Source organism: Diadema antillarum, unplaced genomic scaffold (genome assembly GCF_040938485.1).
Source record: "Diadema antillarum isolate AM-2024a unplaced genomic scaffold, OU_Dant_1.0 seq00002378_RagTag, whole genome shotgun sequence".
Lineage (NCBI taxonomy): Eukaryota > Metazoa > Echinodermata > Echinoidea > Diadematoida > Diadematidae > Diadema > Diadema antillarum.
This window is the reverse complement of record NW_027272992.1, coordinates 111,622-129,232: the sequence shown is the minus strand read 5'-3', so window position 1 is coordinate 129,232 and position 17,611 is coordinate 111,622. Positions and strand designations below refer to the sequence as shown.

At 37.2% G+C, this 17,611-nt stretch overlaps 1 protein-coding gene across 1 annotated transcript; it reads left to right on the top strand.

The window, feature by feature from the left end:
- Window positions 1-6,642: 6,642 nt before the first annotated feature.
- Window positions 6,643-16,712, top strand: LOC139714674 (sorbitol dehydrogenase-like). The gene is made up of 9 exons (XM_071626350.1): window positions 6,643-6,944; window positions 9,886-9,919; window positions 10,357-10,521; window positions 11,002-11,158; window positions 13,447-13,565; window positions 14,151-14,216; window positions 14,859-15,034; window positions 15,782-15,903; window positions 16,446-16,712. Exons 1-9 carry the CDS (start codon window positions 6,876-6,878, stop codon window positions 16,600-16,602), a joined length of 1,065 nt encoding a protein of 354 aa, XP_071482451.1. The 5' UTR covers window positions 6,643-6,875; the 3' UTR covers window positions 16,603-16,712.
- Window positions 16,713-17,611: the final 899 nt, after the last annotated feature.

The following is a 17,611-nucleotide window of genomic DNA, read 5'->3' as shown; positions in this document are numbered from 1 at the left end:
TTCAAGTCGAGTGCCTCAGCACAGATGTACTCCGGTGGAACATCTGGACCAATGCATTTAGCATTATAATACTTCAATAGATTATACAGGATCAAATTAGCAGGTGGAGAAACAGACTAAACAGCAGTTTAGCATACTCATACTGAAACTGAGTGCTGGTACTGAACATGCTATTATGACATCCCTATGTTACTATAAGAAGGTAGTGAAAGGACCATGAACTAGTAGGATAGGGAGTTGGATGATGTTAATCCATCAATACTGAATTCCGAAATCCGCGTAGACTTTTTTTTTCTGTATGATTTGTGTATGCTCCTGTATGTTCCGGTATCATGTTATGTAACTATTTGCTGTTGTTTTTTTAAGATGCACTGACTTGTGGAAGAACAGCCTGTGGCTGAAACAAGTACACGTGTGGAAATGAAATAAACGAAATGAAATACATAATGTACACAGGCCGCCAGGTTCGTACAGGGAACGGATTTCACGAAAAGTATACTTAGCAAAAGGTATTTGTTGTTATTTTGTTCGAGATATTATTGTTTTATTTCTTCAAAATGTTTCCAACGTAAGCAAAATTATACATTTCATAGCACTCAACATGACATACATTGGGTAATAAACGAATACAAGGTACAATATGATGTAATATGATTTAGCGAAATAATAAATCATATGTAGTTATATGTCTTACAAGATCATAACATTTCCTTGCAATCATTATCCTATGACTGATCTCTTGGAATTAAATGACTGAACTATACTGGAGATCGCCATCATAAGCAATTGCCTGATTTCGATGTCGGCTTGGGAAAAAAAAAACCCAGAAAATGTATGAGTGAATAATTTGATTTTGATTTGATTGGATTGGATAATGTGTCTGTCCGAAGAATAATTCGTTATTCCGAATGTACTTTGTTCCGAAACACAAATTCTGTATATCCAGAGTGTTCTTCAATCATCAAACATTAAAGATGCGTTATTCTGAAGGTTTGCTATTCCCAGGTTGCGGGCTAACGAATTACGAAGCTTGGTTTGTTTTTTTAATTAACGAACTTTAGGAATAATGAACTTTGTTTCATTTTCGGATTTAAGAACCTTCGGTATATAACAAGCTGTAATCCTTTCTAGCACCAGTATTCATTGTCCGTACAGACCGCTTATGTTGATTGCCAAATGCTTGTCATCTAGGTATATGTTTGGTTCAAATTAATTTAGGTGGTGTACCAGCTTAAAATTGTGTCGGTAACTCTCAAACCGATAGAGTTTGGGATGAATTGCACGAAATGCAGTAAATCCGAGTTAAATTACAATAGTGAATTGCACCAAATGCAGTATATCCGAGTTAAATTACAATAGTTGCATCTGATTATGAATTATTGAATTGTTTACTTTCAAGTAGATATGTAAAATGCGATGCATATTATGCTACCATTTGTAAACATGAATGAAAATATGAAGGACATACCTGTATCGCTTGTGAAACTTGATACTCTTGCGCAGTGTGTGGCGTCCATGTCTACACCAACTACTGAGTGTTATGCTAATCAAACACCTTTGTGACAGACAGATATAATACTAGTGTAGAACTGCAGTGTTATGTGTTAGATCTTACGCCGACGAAAATGTCGTAGTTTCATGTTGAATAATGAGGAAGATGACTTCGTCGTTCAAAAAACATGTTCAAGTTAACGTAAATGTGATACAAAACCATGTGTGTGTGTGCGTGTGTGCGTGTGAAAGCAGGACTGACAGAAAGTAAGAGTATCACATTGCTGCTTGCATTCAAAATAATACAGTCTCGTCCTTATAGTAATGTTTTATCTAGCACACAAATACAAAATCCTCGTTTAAATGCTATAAATTGATCAAATTAAAGAGCTCTCTTAATTGTCTGTACACCCAAAGAAGCCAAACTGGATCGATTAATTTTTTTAAAGTGCAGTTCCTCATCATATTTAAGTTGACTTCAATACATAAATTCAGACAAACGAAGTAGTAGAAGTTTCATAAAGATTGGACATATAATAAGAGAGATATGGAATTTTGAAGTGTCCCATTTTGACCTAATGGTGATATGATTGAAACAATGACGCGCTTTCATCAGATACAGGCGATAATGGCATATCTTTTTTTTTTTTAATGTGTAGACCCACTTTGGGTTGAAAATGGTAAATATTTAGTCAGGAACGATTGCATTTTGAGAGAATAACGCAGAACATTTCCTACGTATATTCTATCATGGAATCAGTACCTACATTTATGCATGTTCAGTTAAGGTAGAATAACGTTATAGTTTTTTATGTAGTACTAGTATGCAAAAGAAAGTCACAATAGAACATACTCTTATCACTTAAAAAAAGTCATGCAGTGAACTTGCAAATGAATGAAACTCAGACTACGATCACCTTGCTAATACGCCACCTAAAGAAGACACGCCTGCACACACACACATACACAAGATTTAATATATATATGTTTATATATGATTATATACATATAAGATAGGCCTATATACAAACAAATTTATGTCATAATAAAACTGTATATATTATAGAAAATGGAAACAATGCGTATATACATATATATATATATAATACATATATATATATTATATATGTATGATACATATATATATATATATTATACATATATATATATATATATATATATATATATATATATATATACATCTCACGCAAACACACACACACGCACACACACATGTATATGTATAACAAATCTATGTCATTATTTTGCCTCCGTGCCTACTCATGATGCATCTGCCTTGATTAATTATGATGTCAGTGATGTTACCGGTGGAAATAGTCCAGGCTAGAAGGCACCCAACCTTGTTTTTTGATATATACAATGTTTTTTGATGGTTTCTTGTCAATTCGAGGGTGCTGATTCCAAATCCGATTGATGCCACTCGCGTAACCTTGAGCATTTTCGGCAAATACTTGCATGCAAAAATCCAAAATGGCTGCCAGATATGCTAATTCGGCCGTGAGAAACACAATAATGTGCATTATATGACCAATTATTCCACCAAACTCTGTACATTTCCGTTCCTAGAGTTACTCCATCTGCATTTGCAAGAGAATTTTCATTTCATATAGGTTCATTTAGTATTTAAAGCTCATTTTTTATTCAAAATGGCCGCCATTCCTATGCTTACGTGCTATATGAATGGCAAAACATATGCATGGAAATATAGAACAAATTTACTCTATTTCCAGTCCCGTACCTACGCTGTCATAAAGTGTTGCATGTGTAATACAAATATGTTGGGTGTCACTTACAATATAGAGGGCTTACATGTATATTTGAGCAGTTAATATTCATAAACCTTACGATGTTTAACACAATTTCTTATATACTTCATTTTGTCTCAACAACGAATATAAGTTCACTAAACGTCTCGCAAGAAATCAATACACCATCATATTCTACATGCAGATTGAATATAGAAATGTAATAGTAACACAATATATTAAGAAGCCTAGATGAATGGTATTTATCAAATAATGTTGAAAATGGAGGGGAAGCCAGAAAGCAAAGCTTCTAATATACATCCCCCTAAAACCATATCAACAAAGTACAGAAAAATCCTATACAGTAAGTGCAGAGATACATTGTACATAGTTGCGTTGCAGACAAAAACACATCGGACATTAATGACCCAACTAAAAACCCTTTACACTGTAGGGTGTTTTTTTTTTGTTTTTTGCTTACCAGCAAGGAGTTTGGGGGGGGGGGGGGGATTCCTGAGGAGAGTTTGAAATGGATCATAACCTCCATCACTTTGATATGATATAATTTAGAAGTACAGCCGTGATATGATCGAGTAAACTTGATTTTTTTTTCTTGAATTAAAGCAACAAAAACTTGTGAAGGCATAAACGAAACTGTCCAAATGCAATACCGTACAAATTATTCATTAAACATCAAACAAGGAGCAATGTGAGATACCTCTTTCAGTTCTCTCACAGTTCCCAGGTGTTGATAATATACACTTTCACATCATGATCTCATTCAGTCTTGTCTTAAAACTAAAACGTTCATTTTTATTGTCTTTAAAGAACCCTTTAATTGGATGTTTGGCAGTAGGCGACATCAGCCCCAAATTTGAAGAATTCTCAGGCTAAAGATGCATATTAGTCCTGCAATTGCTTGAATTGCAACCACATCTGGGCCCCGTTGCAAGAAAGTTGCAATCAATTGCAAATACATGTAATTGCTAATTTTGAAACAACCATTCTGATTGGCTCAGGGTCTGCCCTATTAAGAAGACATGCATGCAACAATGATTTTGATTGGCCAGTGACAATCAGTTGCAAGTTGCGTTTAAACGCAAAGTTTCTAGCAACGGGGCTCTGGTGATGTTCAGCACTTCCTCAGGGGTCAGAGGGCGATTATTTGCCATAGAAACAGAATGAAAACATGAAGACTTGCTTGATCACCACCTGTTGAAGCCCTATCATGGCTTTGTTGCCAGGCCAGAGACAGTTGTAGGTAACTTGGGTGGTATCAGAGATGACATGAGACCAGCATCTGCACCAACCTGTTTTTTGGTCAAAGCTTTCAAGTTACGGGAGGGAAATCTAGGCTTGTGGGATTTCAGACGCATTGATGGCAGGTTGTTCAAGGGGGCATTCCATGAAGCGCTTTGTCAGATCTTTTCTTTTTGACAGCTGTTATAAGCTACTAAAATCCTTGCATCTAATTGGCTGAGAGCAAATTTGTCAGACAAATTTGTCTGGCAAAACGCTTCATGAAATGTCCCCATGCTATCGTGTTTAGAAGGTCAGGGTTTGCGTTGACGGCACTGGTGACACTTGCCATCCTTTCCATCCAGCGTGAGGGAGAGAGATCGAGTGCCAGTAAAGGAGGGTAGACTTCTTTAGCCTATGCTTGGAAGGCTTGCCACAGAGGGCTACAGTTACCTTGAACATAGCGTTGGCAAGATGGTTATTAAGATGGAAGGCATGGGTCTGATGATAATCTTATAAAGGTTGGGGCAAAGTCTCCAGCAGAAGGTGAAGTACTCCTCTATTGTCTTGAGATGGGTCAGTACTCGGCTGATATCATCCAAGGACTTTCTATGAGACGTAAAGGCGAGATCATCTGCAAACTTCCTACGTGAAGTGAATGTTATGTCACCATGTATATTTCAAAAAGAGCTCTAGTGGAGTTAGTTTACAGCCACCATCAAGGAGGCCATCATTCAGAGTCCTAACACAGCTGGTCTGGTTACCTAGAGCAATCCTGAATCTGCAAGTGCTGAAGATTAAAGACAAGCAGTGTGAAGTTGTTATAACACTGCTTTCAGAATGAGGCAGCACTGTACAGATCTCAGAGTCTCCCTTGACATCATATACGCAAACACATTCACTCCGAAAAAAAACGGTGGTAAAATTCATCTACCATATATAATTCACTTGGGTTAACATGAAAAACTTTTGGGCATTGCTTTCATTTCAGAGATTTGACGACAGAAAGTGGGGTGGTCCCTTTTTTCCACTTTCCTCTGCCTCGTATTCTTTCTCGGATGAGGGGACTGAATATTTGTATAATATCGCTTTTAGATGATGTAGAACAGGACAGGTAATTGGAAATTTCATTTGTGTTATCATCTAGGATTCAGCAGTTTAATTCAGCAAATGAGAGTGAATATTATGATGTTAAACATCTCAAGGAAAGTAAGTATCAAATGTTCATATCTAATAATTCCTGATAAACAATCTTGATGTTGGCGTCAACTCAAGCTTTGGTGGATTTTTCCAAATTCCTAGGGACAAATTCAGATTGAGGTACGTAGCAAATTCGGATGTTTGCATCAAAAATGAAACAGCTTTTGTTACTAACAACCTTCTGATTTATAATCAGCACACAAATTGATAAACAGTGTACCTGAGTGACAAAAAAGAAAAGAAAATTTGTTTACTTCCATGTACACTTTGCCATTCATTTTGTGCAGGGGTATATGAGTGGCATCCATTTTGAAGTTTTGTATTAAAAAGAATATAATAAGCCTAAAAACAATACATTTTCTGGTTGTTTGCTTGTTTGTTTGCTTGTCTTGCTATTGGCACTCATCAGATTTGCACTGCACATGCAAAACTTGATAAAAGCGTAGGTATGTGACTGAAAATTTGTCTTCTATTTCTATGCATATTTTTTGCCATTCATATAGTACATGGGTATAGGAGTGGCGGCCATTTTGAATTGAAAATAAGCTTGAAATGCTAAATGTACCTTTTCAAATGAAAAATTTCTTGCATGTGCAAGTAGAATGACACAAGGAACAAAAATTTTAAAAACTTTGATGGAATAATTGGTCATATAATGCACATTATTGTGTTTCTCACGGCCGAATTAGCATATCTGGCAGCCATTTTTGATTTTTGCATTTTGCCGAAAATGCTCAAGGTTACGCGAGTGGCATCAATCGGATTTGGAATCAGCACCCTCGAATTGACAAGAAACCATCAAAAAACATTGTATTATCAAAAAACAAGGTTAGGTGCACTTTCTATGGAGCCTAGCCTGGACTAAAATCCAGGGTCCACGTATCAAGTGTAGCATGTTCGTAGTCTCTGTTCATGCTCATTGCCTCATGTACAAATTCCACTTGATCTGCATTTACCTGCAGAAAGCTGATCCGTGTCCTTTCTGGCTCGTCATTTCATTGCCAAGCCAGGTATTTCATCCGTGTATGTCATCTACGTTAGCACTTCCAACTCCTTTAGCAGGTCAAACTCCTTGGGGAAAATTTAGCGTCCAAAGAAGAAGCCATTCATTGTCGTAATACCGCAGAGCGTCTGTCACGTCTTTCCATCCGACGCCATTTTGAAGCCTAACCCGGGAACATGACATGTACTCCCTCACCAGGCGGAAACTTATCAGTTGTCCTACACGCAAAAAATGAAATAGTTTTGGTGAGTGGCAACTTAACATTAATCACGCATCGTATACGAGGTATGATATGCTGACAAGCAAGCAGGGTATGGCTTTCTTGATACGTGCCGATATTTTTATCATATTATTTTTATCATTTTTATCATACTTTATCAAAACATTATTATTGTCAATGGGACACATGTATGTTATTTATATATGATATATAATACATAACATATAACATATAAGATATAATATATAGTATATAATACATAATATATGATATACAGTGTTATGTATAATAATATACTCGTGCATATACAAACAACCGCAGGTCTATATTTGTGTCTTTTGATACTCTAAATCAATTGCTTGCACTGTAATTATTTATGTGCAATTGGGCTCAATATTTTGGATAGACTGTTTAATGTGAATGATTATTGTATCGTATTGTTTTGTTTCGTTTGTATATTTACATCAAGAACACGCAATTCAGCCATTGGGCTGGTATGTATTTTCCTTTTGATGAAATAAACCAAGATCTATCTATCTAACTATCTATCTATCTATCTATCTGTCTATCTATCTATCTATCTATCTATCTATCTATCTATCTATCTAGTACATTTATTCTTGATCTCATAACAATGCTGCCCTGGTCTGCTTGTCCATTCAGACAGTTGCACGGCAGTAAAGAGCAAGATAATCTGCATTACAGATTATGTTTCTAATAGCTACTGATAAGGTATCTTCCTATAATTTTGTCTTTGGTTTCTCTCAACGAAAAGAGCATTATGACACAGACCCAGATATTGGAGTTTTACGACAATATAACTGTAGCTTTTTCAATAAAACTTTTGAAACAAACGTAGTGCAGAAGGAAACATATAACACAAGGGTGCAGCCTGAGTATTACTGTTCAAGAGAGAGAGAGAGAGAAAAAAAAGAGAGATCCATGTTAACTCTGAGTGCTCCATTAAGGTGATAGTGATATGATCAAATGTCATTTGTAACCGTGAAGTCATTGTCTTTCGCCATAATCAGAATTTGAATTTCATCATACTTGACAGATGCATCAAAATAGAAAAGTGCATTTTAGGATTTTTCTGTTGCTTGAAAGACTGTATGTTTTCCAGCATCGAGTTTTGATTATGAACGACCGACATTTTTGGAAGAAATCGCCAATTGTTCCTGGGTTAGAAAGAGGTCTTTATAGGCCTATTATATTTATGTGCTGTATATAATTCATTATTGATTTGATGCACAGTCCAATTTCTACTCAGTTAGATTCTAGTCAGTTGCACTTTATTTCCATGAAAAAAAAAGAATACAGATAGTACGAGGCATAAATTTTGCAAATTATCTATTGTTTAAGACTCTTATAAGTAGTGCAAGTCAAACTTTTAAAGTATAATACAGGATGTATACGAATGAACGTGTAATCAAAGAAACGCTGGGTGCATACTTTGCAAGGACCACACAAGTGAGCATCGATGAAAAAGAGTGATAAACTGAAAAGCTGAGTTTGCAAGACGCAGATCACTCGATAAACAATATGCAAATAATGCATTTAATATCTAAAAGATATCTGTAACGATAGATCATTATAGCTGATTATGCATGTAATATATATAAAAAAAACATACTATACTTGTAGCCAGTACTTGACTTACTGTACAGAGGAATGACAGTTGATGAAGGAGGTGTTTAGTAATCCACTGTCAATCTAGTGTGTTCCATCACCACACAACAATATAATTGGTCTGGCATAGTGGAATTCGACAGGCTAACAATGTGCACCATAGTACAGTAGAAGATAAGATTCGATTTACAACAGACGGTTCTGTGTTGGTTTCAACCCCTTCTGGTGAGTTCATTCTTGTACAAGATTTTTTTTTTCCAGAATGCCCCCTCTCGCCTTCGTATACATCTATACCGGTTACCCTTCAATGTTACCCGCTATCATCATGATTATAACATGTCCCCACATTAATTATGTAATATGTACATAATGAGGTTCCCACTCTTATGTCATTACTAGTCTACTGGCACCGAGTTATTCATTAGTAATAATATAAGAGTGGGAACGTCTAATGTGAGCCTGATTTAAGTGTTTAATACACAATAATGTACTCACAAAACTACATCAGTGACTAAAGGGAAGGCTACGCAAGTGATTAGAATTACACTCATGATGTAGGACTATCCGGGAATGTGACCTACAAGCAAGAATCATTGAACTTCGTACTTCAGACATGATAAGGTAAATATGACATAGTGATTTCTGTATGATGTATTGTTAGTGTTAAAGGACAAGTTCACCTTCATAAACATGTGGATTGAATGAATGCAGCAATATCAATAAAACACATAAATGAAAGTTTGGGGGAAATCGGACAATCCGTTCCAAAGCTATATTTGCGCAGTCACTCCTGGATGAAAAGACTACTACAGTGTATGATGTCATATGCGTAGGAAGATATAAAGAAAATATAAAGAGATTTTCACCTTTTTTTTTTGGAAAAAAGTGCAAATTTCCTCGACTTGTCACTGACGTATATTAAGGGTAATATTATTCCCCCTGCCCTCTCAAAGGGCAAGGGGAATGTTCTTTTGTTATGCGAGAAGAGGGAAATTATGTTGAATTTTCTTTATATCGTTGTACACCTCATGTGACACCATAACCTGTAGTCGTCTTCTCGTCCAGCAGTGACTGAGCAGAAATTTTTAAAAATTCATAACTTTTCAATGGATGGTCTGATTTTCCTCAAACTTTCATTGATGTGTTCTAATAATATTACTGCATTCACTCAATTAGTGTAGAATTATTGCACGTACGGAACAGCTACCTTGATACAGAAAAATGTAATTCGTATGTGAACGATGCAATCCTGTGCATAGAGCAGAATACGTGAATAATTATTTTGGCTGCATGATTCGTTTTGAGTTTCGAAATTTGATTTTTCGTCTATTTGGCAGGAAGATGTGCCCATCTGTGAGCCACAAGAGAATGGTAAGGCACCAATGATTTTTTTTTCCAAATTTACCTAAGTGTCACATAAAACCTTTTAAAACATACTGGACTATTACTGCTGCGCATGCGTAATAAACTAAATCACTTCCCTTCAAAATACGTATATATTCAAGAACCAATGTTTTTGTTTGAAATGTGTGTCGAAATGAGATTTTTGTATTTTCACAGGGAAGGGAAACCCATCTTCTTAAACCTTGGTTTAATATTGGTTTCTGACTGACTGTCCGATATTCTATTTGCTTCTGACTTACGCTTTAGATTGTGTTTATTTTTTACTCACTCAAATTATAATGACCTAGTTATTATTTGCTAATGAACGGTACGGTATTAATGTGAAGGGGCCAGGGCGAGTCCATTGTAATTACAGGTTTGAGACCTCCATGTGGTGTGAAAACTATATGTTGGCTTTTTCTCAGAGGTCCAACTCAAGATGGGAGCAGTCGGAATCTGTGGGACAGATATTCATTTCTGGTCAGAGGGCAGCGTTGGCGACGTCACGATCAAATCACCAACGATCCTGGGCCACGAGTCTAGCGGCACTGTGACGGCAGTCGGGTCAAAGGTGACATCCTTAAAAGTGGGTAAGTGCCATGATGCCACGAATAATTTTGACACAAGTCACAGCATGGAGAGGGGATGGAAAGGGGACCGTTATCAAAATGATATAGGAATACTAGGACTTTCATGACTTTTTATGCCTAATATCTTTAAGCAGTTTATGTCGTTTATTGATTTCTATACGCTTCTGCTACCTGAGTCAGAGTGGTATATTTTGAGGCAATCCTAATGCGCTATGCCCGTTAATGTCTTGACAGTGTATAGAAAACGTCAAGTTGAAGTTTTAAAGTTTTATCATGCATGTCATACAGAGAAAAAAAAACACGTATAATTTGTTTTAAGAATAGCCAACCCTGATGAAAACGCACACATCGGTCGGCTTAGTACTCTTTTATTCAAGTTATCTTGAAAGGAAAATGGGATTTCTTTTCTCCGATAGTGACACAGACATTCATAGATATGTTTACCATGAATTCCCTCATTTTTTTCCATGACATAAACAGGTGACAGGGTTGCCGTCGAACCTGGTATCCCGTGCCTGAGGTGCGACATCTGTAAGCGTGGTCGCTACAATGTCTGTCCACATTGGCTCTTATCCGGGATGACTGCTGATGGTGGGTTGACGAGATACATGTGCCATCCAGCCGACTTCTGCTTCAAGTACGAGTTCATTCCGACTTCTCTATTTCAATTAAGTTCCCTCCAATACTTAAAGGTTGATTTAAAGCAAATATGTATGTGTGGATTTAGTGAATGCAGAAATATTAGTAGAGCACATCAATGAGGCTAGAAGAAAATCTGACGATTCTGTTAAGTTATGAAAAAAAAAGGTTGTTGTCGGCACGCTTTGGCGGATAAGAAAGCTACAGCAGTTTGTGTTGTTGTTGTAGCCTTTGAACGATATGGAAGAAGTATGAAGAGAATTCAACATATATACATTGTATTCTTATATTTAGGTTATACAGCATTATAAAAGAGCAGTTCATCATACTCCTTTCAGAACTAAGGCAAGGCAACGCAGGGAGAATATACCCTTAACATAAAGCATTACCGGTATAATGCCCTTAGTTTTTGAAGATATCATTGTTTTAAAATGATAGGGGCTATACGCTGCCACAACACTAGTGTTGTGCAACTCAATAGTGTGTGATTACGAACTTGATCATAATACTATATGAGGCGTTCTAAACAATAGAAAAGTGTTTTGAAGAAAACCAAGATTATCACCGCCATATCAAAATTAAATGGATATCACAGAGCAGTGACCATTATATCATATCACATTAAGAATTATAACTATAACGTGCCGCAACTTTTTCTTATTATTATTCCGTATGATGCAGTAGGCCTACCATGGGGTGGGAGGGAGGATTATTGCCTCGAGTTCAGGGAAGCATCACTTTTTTTGGCAAGTTCTGCAAGCCCTCCTGGGAACTACCGCAGGTAGCAGTCATCCATGATGTGACACAGAGTTTTGTCATGATGGCCGCAGTCACATATTACGCCGGGCTGTTTAAAAAGGCCCCATTCATGTAGACGGCGGTCTGTCCCGTTGTATGGAGGATGCGGATGCGGTTCAGGGTGGGCCACTGTTTCCAAGGGAGGTTGAAGCCCTGTCTGTGGTTTTAATCGCTCTCGGGTAAGTGTTGGTGTTGAACTTAACATGACAGGTACAATGTATCGCAGACAGCACCAGATCAGCGTCTGCCCCATTACGTTTCACATGGAGTCAAAGTTTTCCAGTGACGGAAGGACATTCAGACTGGATTGCAGGATTTAAAGGGATGGTACAGTATTGGTGGAGATGAGAATTGGGCTTTTTATTTTTTGCGAGATACCAAGAAAACACTTATGAAATAGTACAGAGCATGCCATTTTAAGAGGAATTCAAAGTTTATTTGATAAAAATCGGGTTTAGAATGACTGAAACATCCAAAAACAAAGTAAAACAAAGCGATCGTAATAAAATGTGGGTCCCACACTTTATTAGAATCGCTCTGTTTTGGATATCTCGGCCATTTCAAAATCAATTTTCATCAAATAAACTTTGAATTCCTCAAGGAATTACATGCTCTTTCATATTTCATAAGAGGTTTCTCATTATCTCACCCAAAAATGTTAGAAACCTGAAATTAGGTCCCCACAAAAACTATACAATCCCTTTAAGGCGCTTTGATGGCAGGTTGTTCAGGTTATCGTGGATTTTGAAGGTCATGGTCTGCATTAATTGATGGCACTGGTCATCCCAGTTACCATCCTTTCTCTTCCGCGTTCTGAGGGGAAGTGATGTGTGCCAAGTACGGGCAACCAGTGAAGAGAGGTGGACTTAAGAGTGTCGTGAGACTACTCGACATCGCATTGCCGAGTTCAGGACCGTATATCAACTCGTTTCGTGTGGCAGATGTTAGCACCTATACTCTGTAGTCAAGTAGGTGTGGCTAGTGTTGTAGGATGAAGAGTAGGCCTACTGGCTTTTGAACCCCAATTGTTGCTTGCTATTTTCCTAGTGATCGCACGTGGACCGGTAATTTTAACTGGGTGGGACTGAACCAAGGTGACGACCGAAGGAGGTTCCATGTTTTTCTTCCGGAGTGACTGAAATCCAGTATACGTCCACCATTCCTGCCACCTTTGGAGTCTTGCTATGTCAGATGCCAGGAATTCAGTGGCAATGCCGCAGCTTCTGCACTTGCATATCTTTTCTTTTTTGGAATAAAAATGAAATATTATACAATATAAGCTCGACACTCTCCATGTAACTGTATTCCATTGATCTTATTTGACAGCTTTACCATAGGCCCTACAAGATATCCTTTTGTATAGGTAGTGGTGTAACGGAAAAGGTCAGCACTTCTGTCTAAATCTTAGAGTATAAACTATGAATATAATAGTACGTGAAAATCTGCGGTGTAGGCCTAAATACACACTACTGTATACACTGTTTGCAGACTGCCTGACAACGTGAGTCTGGAAGAAGGCGCCCTACTCGAACCATTGGCTGTCGCTCTCCATGCTTGCCGAAGGGCCAGCGTCTTTGCAGGGTCGAAGGTACTCGTCTGTGGCGCAGGTATTCTAAATGCTCCTTTTAAACTGATGCCTTTTTAAAAATGTTTCTCAACAGTTAACGTAGAGTAGTAATAGAGGCAAAAGTATAAGTAATTGTTGTTGCAGCTAAGAGCTTGTAGTGTTACAATGAAATTAGATTATACACAATTTATACAAATCAAATGACAAAGGCAAGTTATTTAAAGTTATTTAAAGTTCCAAGAGAGTTACACTGTCATAGGAAAGTGTTGGTCCACAACATAGTACTTTGAACGCGTGTTCTCGTGTTTTTCAGCAATGAAAATGAATCAGTACAACAATATTACTGGAATAGTATTACTATCAGTGATAATATGCTGGCGATAATGATCAGACATGACTGGTATAGAAACTCATTCCTAATTTTGGATTTAACATGTGACGATGCATGTCTTTATCGATTTGATGACACAGGTACTGCAGGAGCAATTACAATTTTTTTTTTGCCAAAAAAGGCAGCGTTCTGACAATTTGATTGCGTTTATTGGTATCTTACTGGAGAGCATGAAGCAACTACATCCATTTTATGGATTTTTCTTTCTTTTATTGCTATTTCTTCGTTTTGTAGGGCCGATTGGGCTCTTGTGTCTCTCGATTGCTAGGGTTATGGGGGCAGCGTCTGTTGTTATCACAGGTTTGTATACCAATAAGGTTCTTTCTCCGGTTTTTATCTATATCATATTGACTTTATCCTAAATTTTGCTGACGCAATGATCTAATAAATTGTGCGAAAAATATAGATATATGAAGAAAAATATATTTTATTGAGTTTTTGTCGGAATGAAAAATACATGCAAATTTTGGTTTGTATTTTTATAAAGTCATTAACATTTTTTTCTTCCTCCAAATACCATTCAATTCTGTAAAACTGGTGGCTGGACCAGTGCATCACTATTTTAGATGCCACATTTCATCACCAATCGCATACACGGAATACCAATATTTGCTTCAGCAACAGCAGAAATTCCTTTAATTTTCCTCCTATACATGTATTTCAATGTTATGTTTACTGGGGTTTTTTTTTGAGGTGGCTAAAAATAACCCAACAGTTTGACTAACTTTGATTTTCGTAGTGATCACGAATCAACATATTCAGGATGACAAGTTTACAAACTGAAAAACTACTTTCAACTAAAATGGAGGCACAGATATTACATGCCCTGTATATACAATAGTCTAATTAATCATGTTTATCCATTGGAAGCTCGTGGTATTGCATACTTTACAAAATGAGGGTTTGCATCCTTACAGCTCAAATACTTTTGATAATCTACAGATCTAGAACAGTATCGCTTAGACTTAGCCGTTCAACTGGGTGCTGACCATGCCATTCTTGTGGACACTAAGGATGTCCAAGAGATGGTCAAGCGCATCCACACTGCCCTTGGTGATAAGCCCAACATCACATTGGAGTGTACTGGGGCGCCCGCTGCTGTTCAGACAGCAATTCATGTAAGTACTCGTATACTAGTAGATGAATCCAATTTCAGAGCACTGTAACTTACGGCGGCCATATATGGGAGGCTTCCAAAGAAGATCAAAAACATTTTCAGTAGGTTGTGCAATGAGCCAGCTGCGACGCTGTGTCAGTAAATGAATTATTTATTGTTAGGCATATTTGAACCCTCACCCCCGTTAGAAATTACCATAAGTAACAGTGCCCAAACAGAATTTGTTTATTAATAATACACCATATAGGAAGAGCACTAAATCTCTCCTTTTTAAAAAATCTCTATATTCTGTCTAAACCCAGCAACCAACGAAAACGATTTTGTTTCACGTTTTTTGTTGTTGTTGTTGCAATTTTTCATTACAACTTGTCGAGGTATTGTCAAGAATGACGCATTGTTTTCGCCGAGGTTGAGGAACAAGATATTGAAATTAACTTAGAGGTCGAGGGTCAAGCTATCGCATGTAGGTCAAATTCCAAGCTGAATGTTAGGTAATTTCAAAAACTGTTTGACTATATTATACGTAGGAGGATGCAATCTGAAACAATTTCCCAATTACATTCGAAGCTTGCTAAATTGATACTGACGTCTCTTTTTTGCCGCAGTGAATATACCAGTAAACCATCGTGTTTTATTCATTGGTGGAACCATATCCTCAATATAATTTTCACTCTTAAGTGAAATCTAGTGCAATGTGAAAAGAAAACAGCAAAGCAAAAAGAGATTCTGTCTGTGTGGTTCTCTACAGGCTTCTCAGATAGGAGGAGTTCTGGCCGTGGTTGGATTAGGAGCGTACCACATGAACCTTCCCATTTTTCCGGCGTTGATGAAAGAGCTGGACATTCGCGGAACTAACGCTTATGCAAACTGGTATGTGAAAAGTTTTTCGCCTCCAATGTTGTGGATTAGTTTTACGTTAGAGTGACAATTTTCTTCTCTTCCACCAATCCGCATACTGGTACACGTAGCCGAACCTTGCAATGTTATCAAATATTATTATTAGACGTATTATTTTGCCAATCAAGGACTATGTTATTTTGTGTTCTGACTTCAATGGCAGTGCCGGTTCTTCTTTTTAAAAGCACGGACATTTCGCAACGGATTTGGTTAAAATTATGATAATTATTTCTCGCAGTAGATCAGTGGATTTCACGAGATGTGTTCTTTTTTTTCATCTTTGATAACCATCATCATATACCGGCTCCTGTTAACCGTTATTAGGAAGTGTTCCCCTCTGTAATGTTTAGCCGCTTGTGACTAATTGCCGTGATATTTTGTCATCATTCAGGCATCATACAACAAGAAGCGCCCTTTTGATGTGTATATACTTTCCATATAATGTCGACAGAACGTTAATTTTGCAAATAAACAATCATAATATCATGGAACTTGTTATTTTTGCGTGTTTGTAGTTTTCCGACTGCTCTGGACATGCTGGCCAGCGGTAAAGTGAATGCCAAGCCGATCATCACCCACCATTTCAAGCTGAGCGAGGCGATGAAAGCCTTCGAGACTGCCAAGCAAGGAGGAAGTGGCATAATCAAAGTCATGATCCACTGTGATCAGTAGGTGCCGTCTCAGGAGTTCCCTGAAGAATCACCAGTCCGGCGTTGACTTCAATATTCACAATAAAATAACGAACGAATTTCCTTTTCCTTTATGATTCAATGTACAACACAGTCGGCCAAACTCAACAAAATTTGAATAACATGATTCTACGATGAATTTATAAAGGTCAGACGCCGGGCTGAACTAACTTAGGTGTCGTATAGTTCAGTGGCGGAACCAGGAGGGGGCGTACCTGGCGTACCCCCATCCCACTTTTTTTTTCTAAAGCAAGAGAAATAAAAAGAAAAAAACATGGGGCTCTTTTAACTTTGTAAAGGCGCCCCCTCTTTACGGACTTTCTGAATCATCCTCTGCAATGATGAATACAAAGTATAACTTTTAAGATGTAATATAGAGTCTATATAGCCTCCGAGGGACTTGAGGTTATAATGGTAGATGACAACTTTTTATTGTCGAAATGATAATGAAAAATTCGATGTTATGGATAAGTTCATCTGCAAACATCAATCAAACGTACATGTATATCATTCTAAACACGTTGAACACGTACTATGCATGTTGATAATGACTGTAAAATGTGGAGCCCAGATCCAGAATAGAACCATCTCAACTGTTGGTTTTGAGTTTCCATATACAGTACAAGTAATAAGTATCGTTAAAAGTAATAGACCTACAGTCATTAACTGTTCGTGTATTATGTGTTCATTTAAGTTCAGTTCAAATTCAGTTCAAATTTATTTCATATTTCCGTTTTCTCAATGATGACATTACAAAATTATTGACAACAAAACAAGAGTACAAAATATATACAATCATGTCTTTTGATTGTAGAAGAAATGAAAAAGAAAATATACTTGACACAAATGTACATGGTCACATCGTATGAAAATGTCACTGGTAAATATAAGAAATATGATGGGGCCTACATAAAAGCTTTAAAGCTTGTAAAACTGTAGGTTCCCGAGTTCATAGGCTTATAATTTTACACGGAGAACGGATATGTTTGTCT

Excerpts from the sequence above, each read along its gene's own strand:
- LOC139714674 (XM_071626350.1), top strand. The coding sequence starts at position 6,876 with ATGACATGTACTCCCTCACCAGGCGGAAACTTATCAGTTGTCCTACAC. Across the intron at positions 9,920-10,356 it reads CTGTGAGCCACAAGAGAATG|AGGTCCAACTCAAGATGGGA; the intron begins GTAAGGCACCAA and ends GCTTTTTCTCAG. Across the intron at positions 14,217-14,858 it reads AGCGTCTGTTGTTATCACAG|ATCTAGAACAGTATCGCTTA; the intron begins GTTTGTATACCA and ends GATAATCTACAG.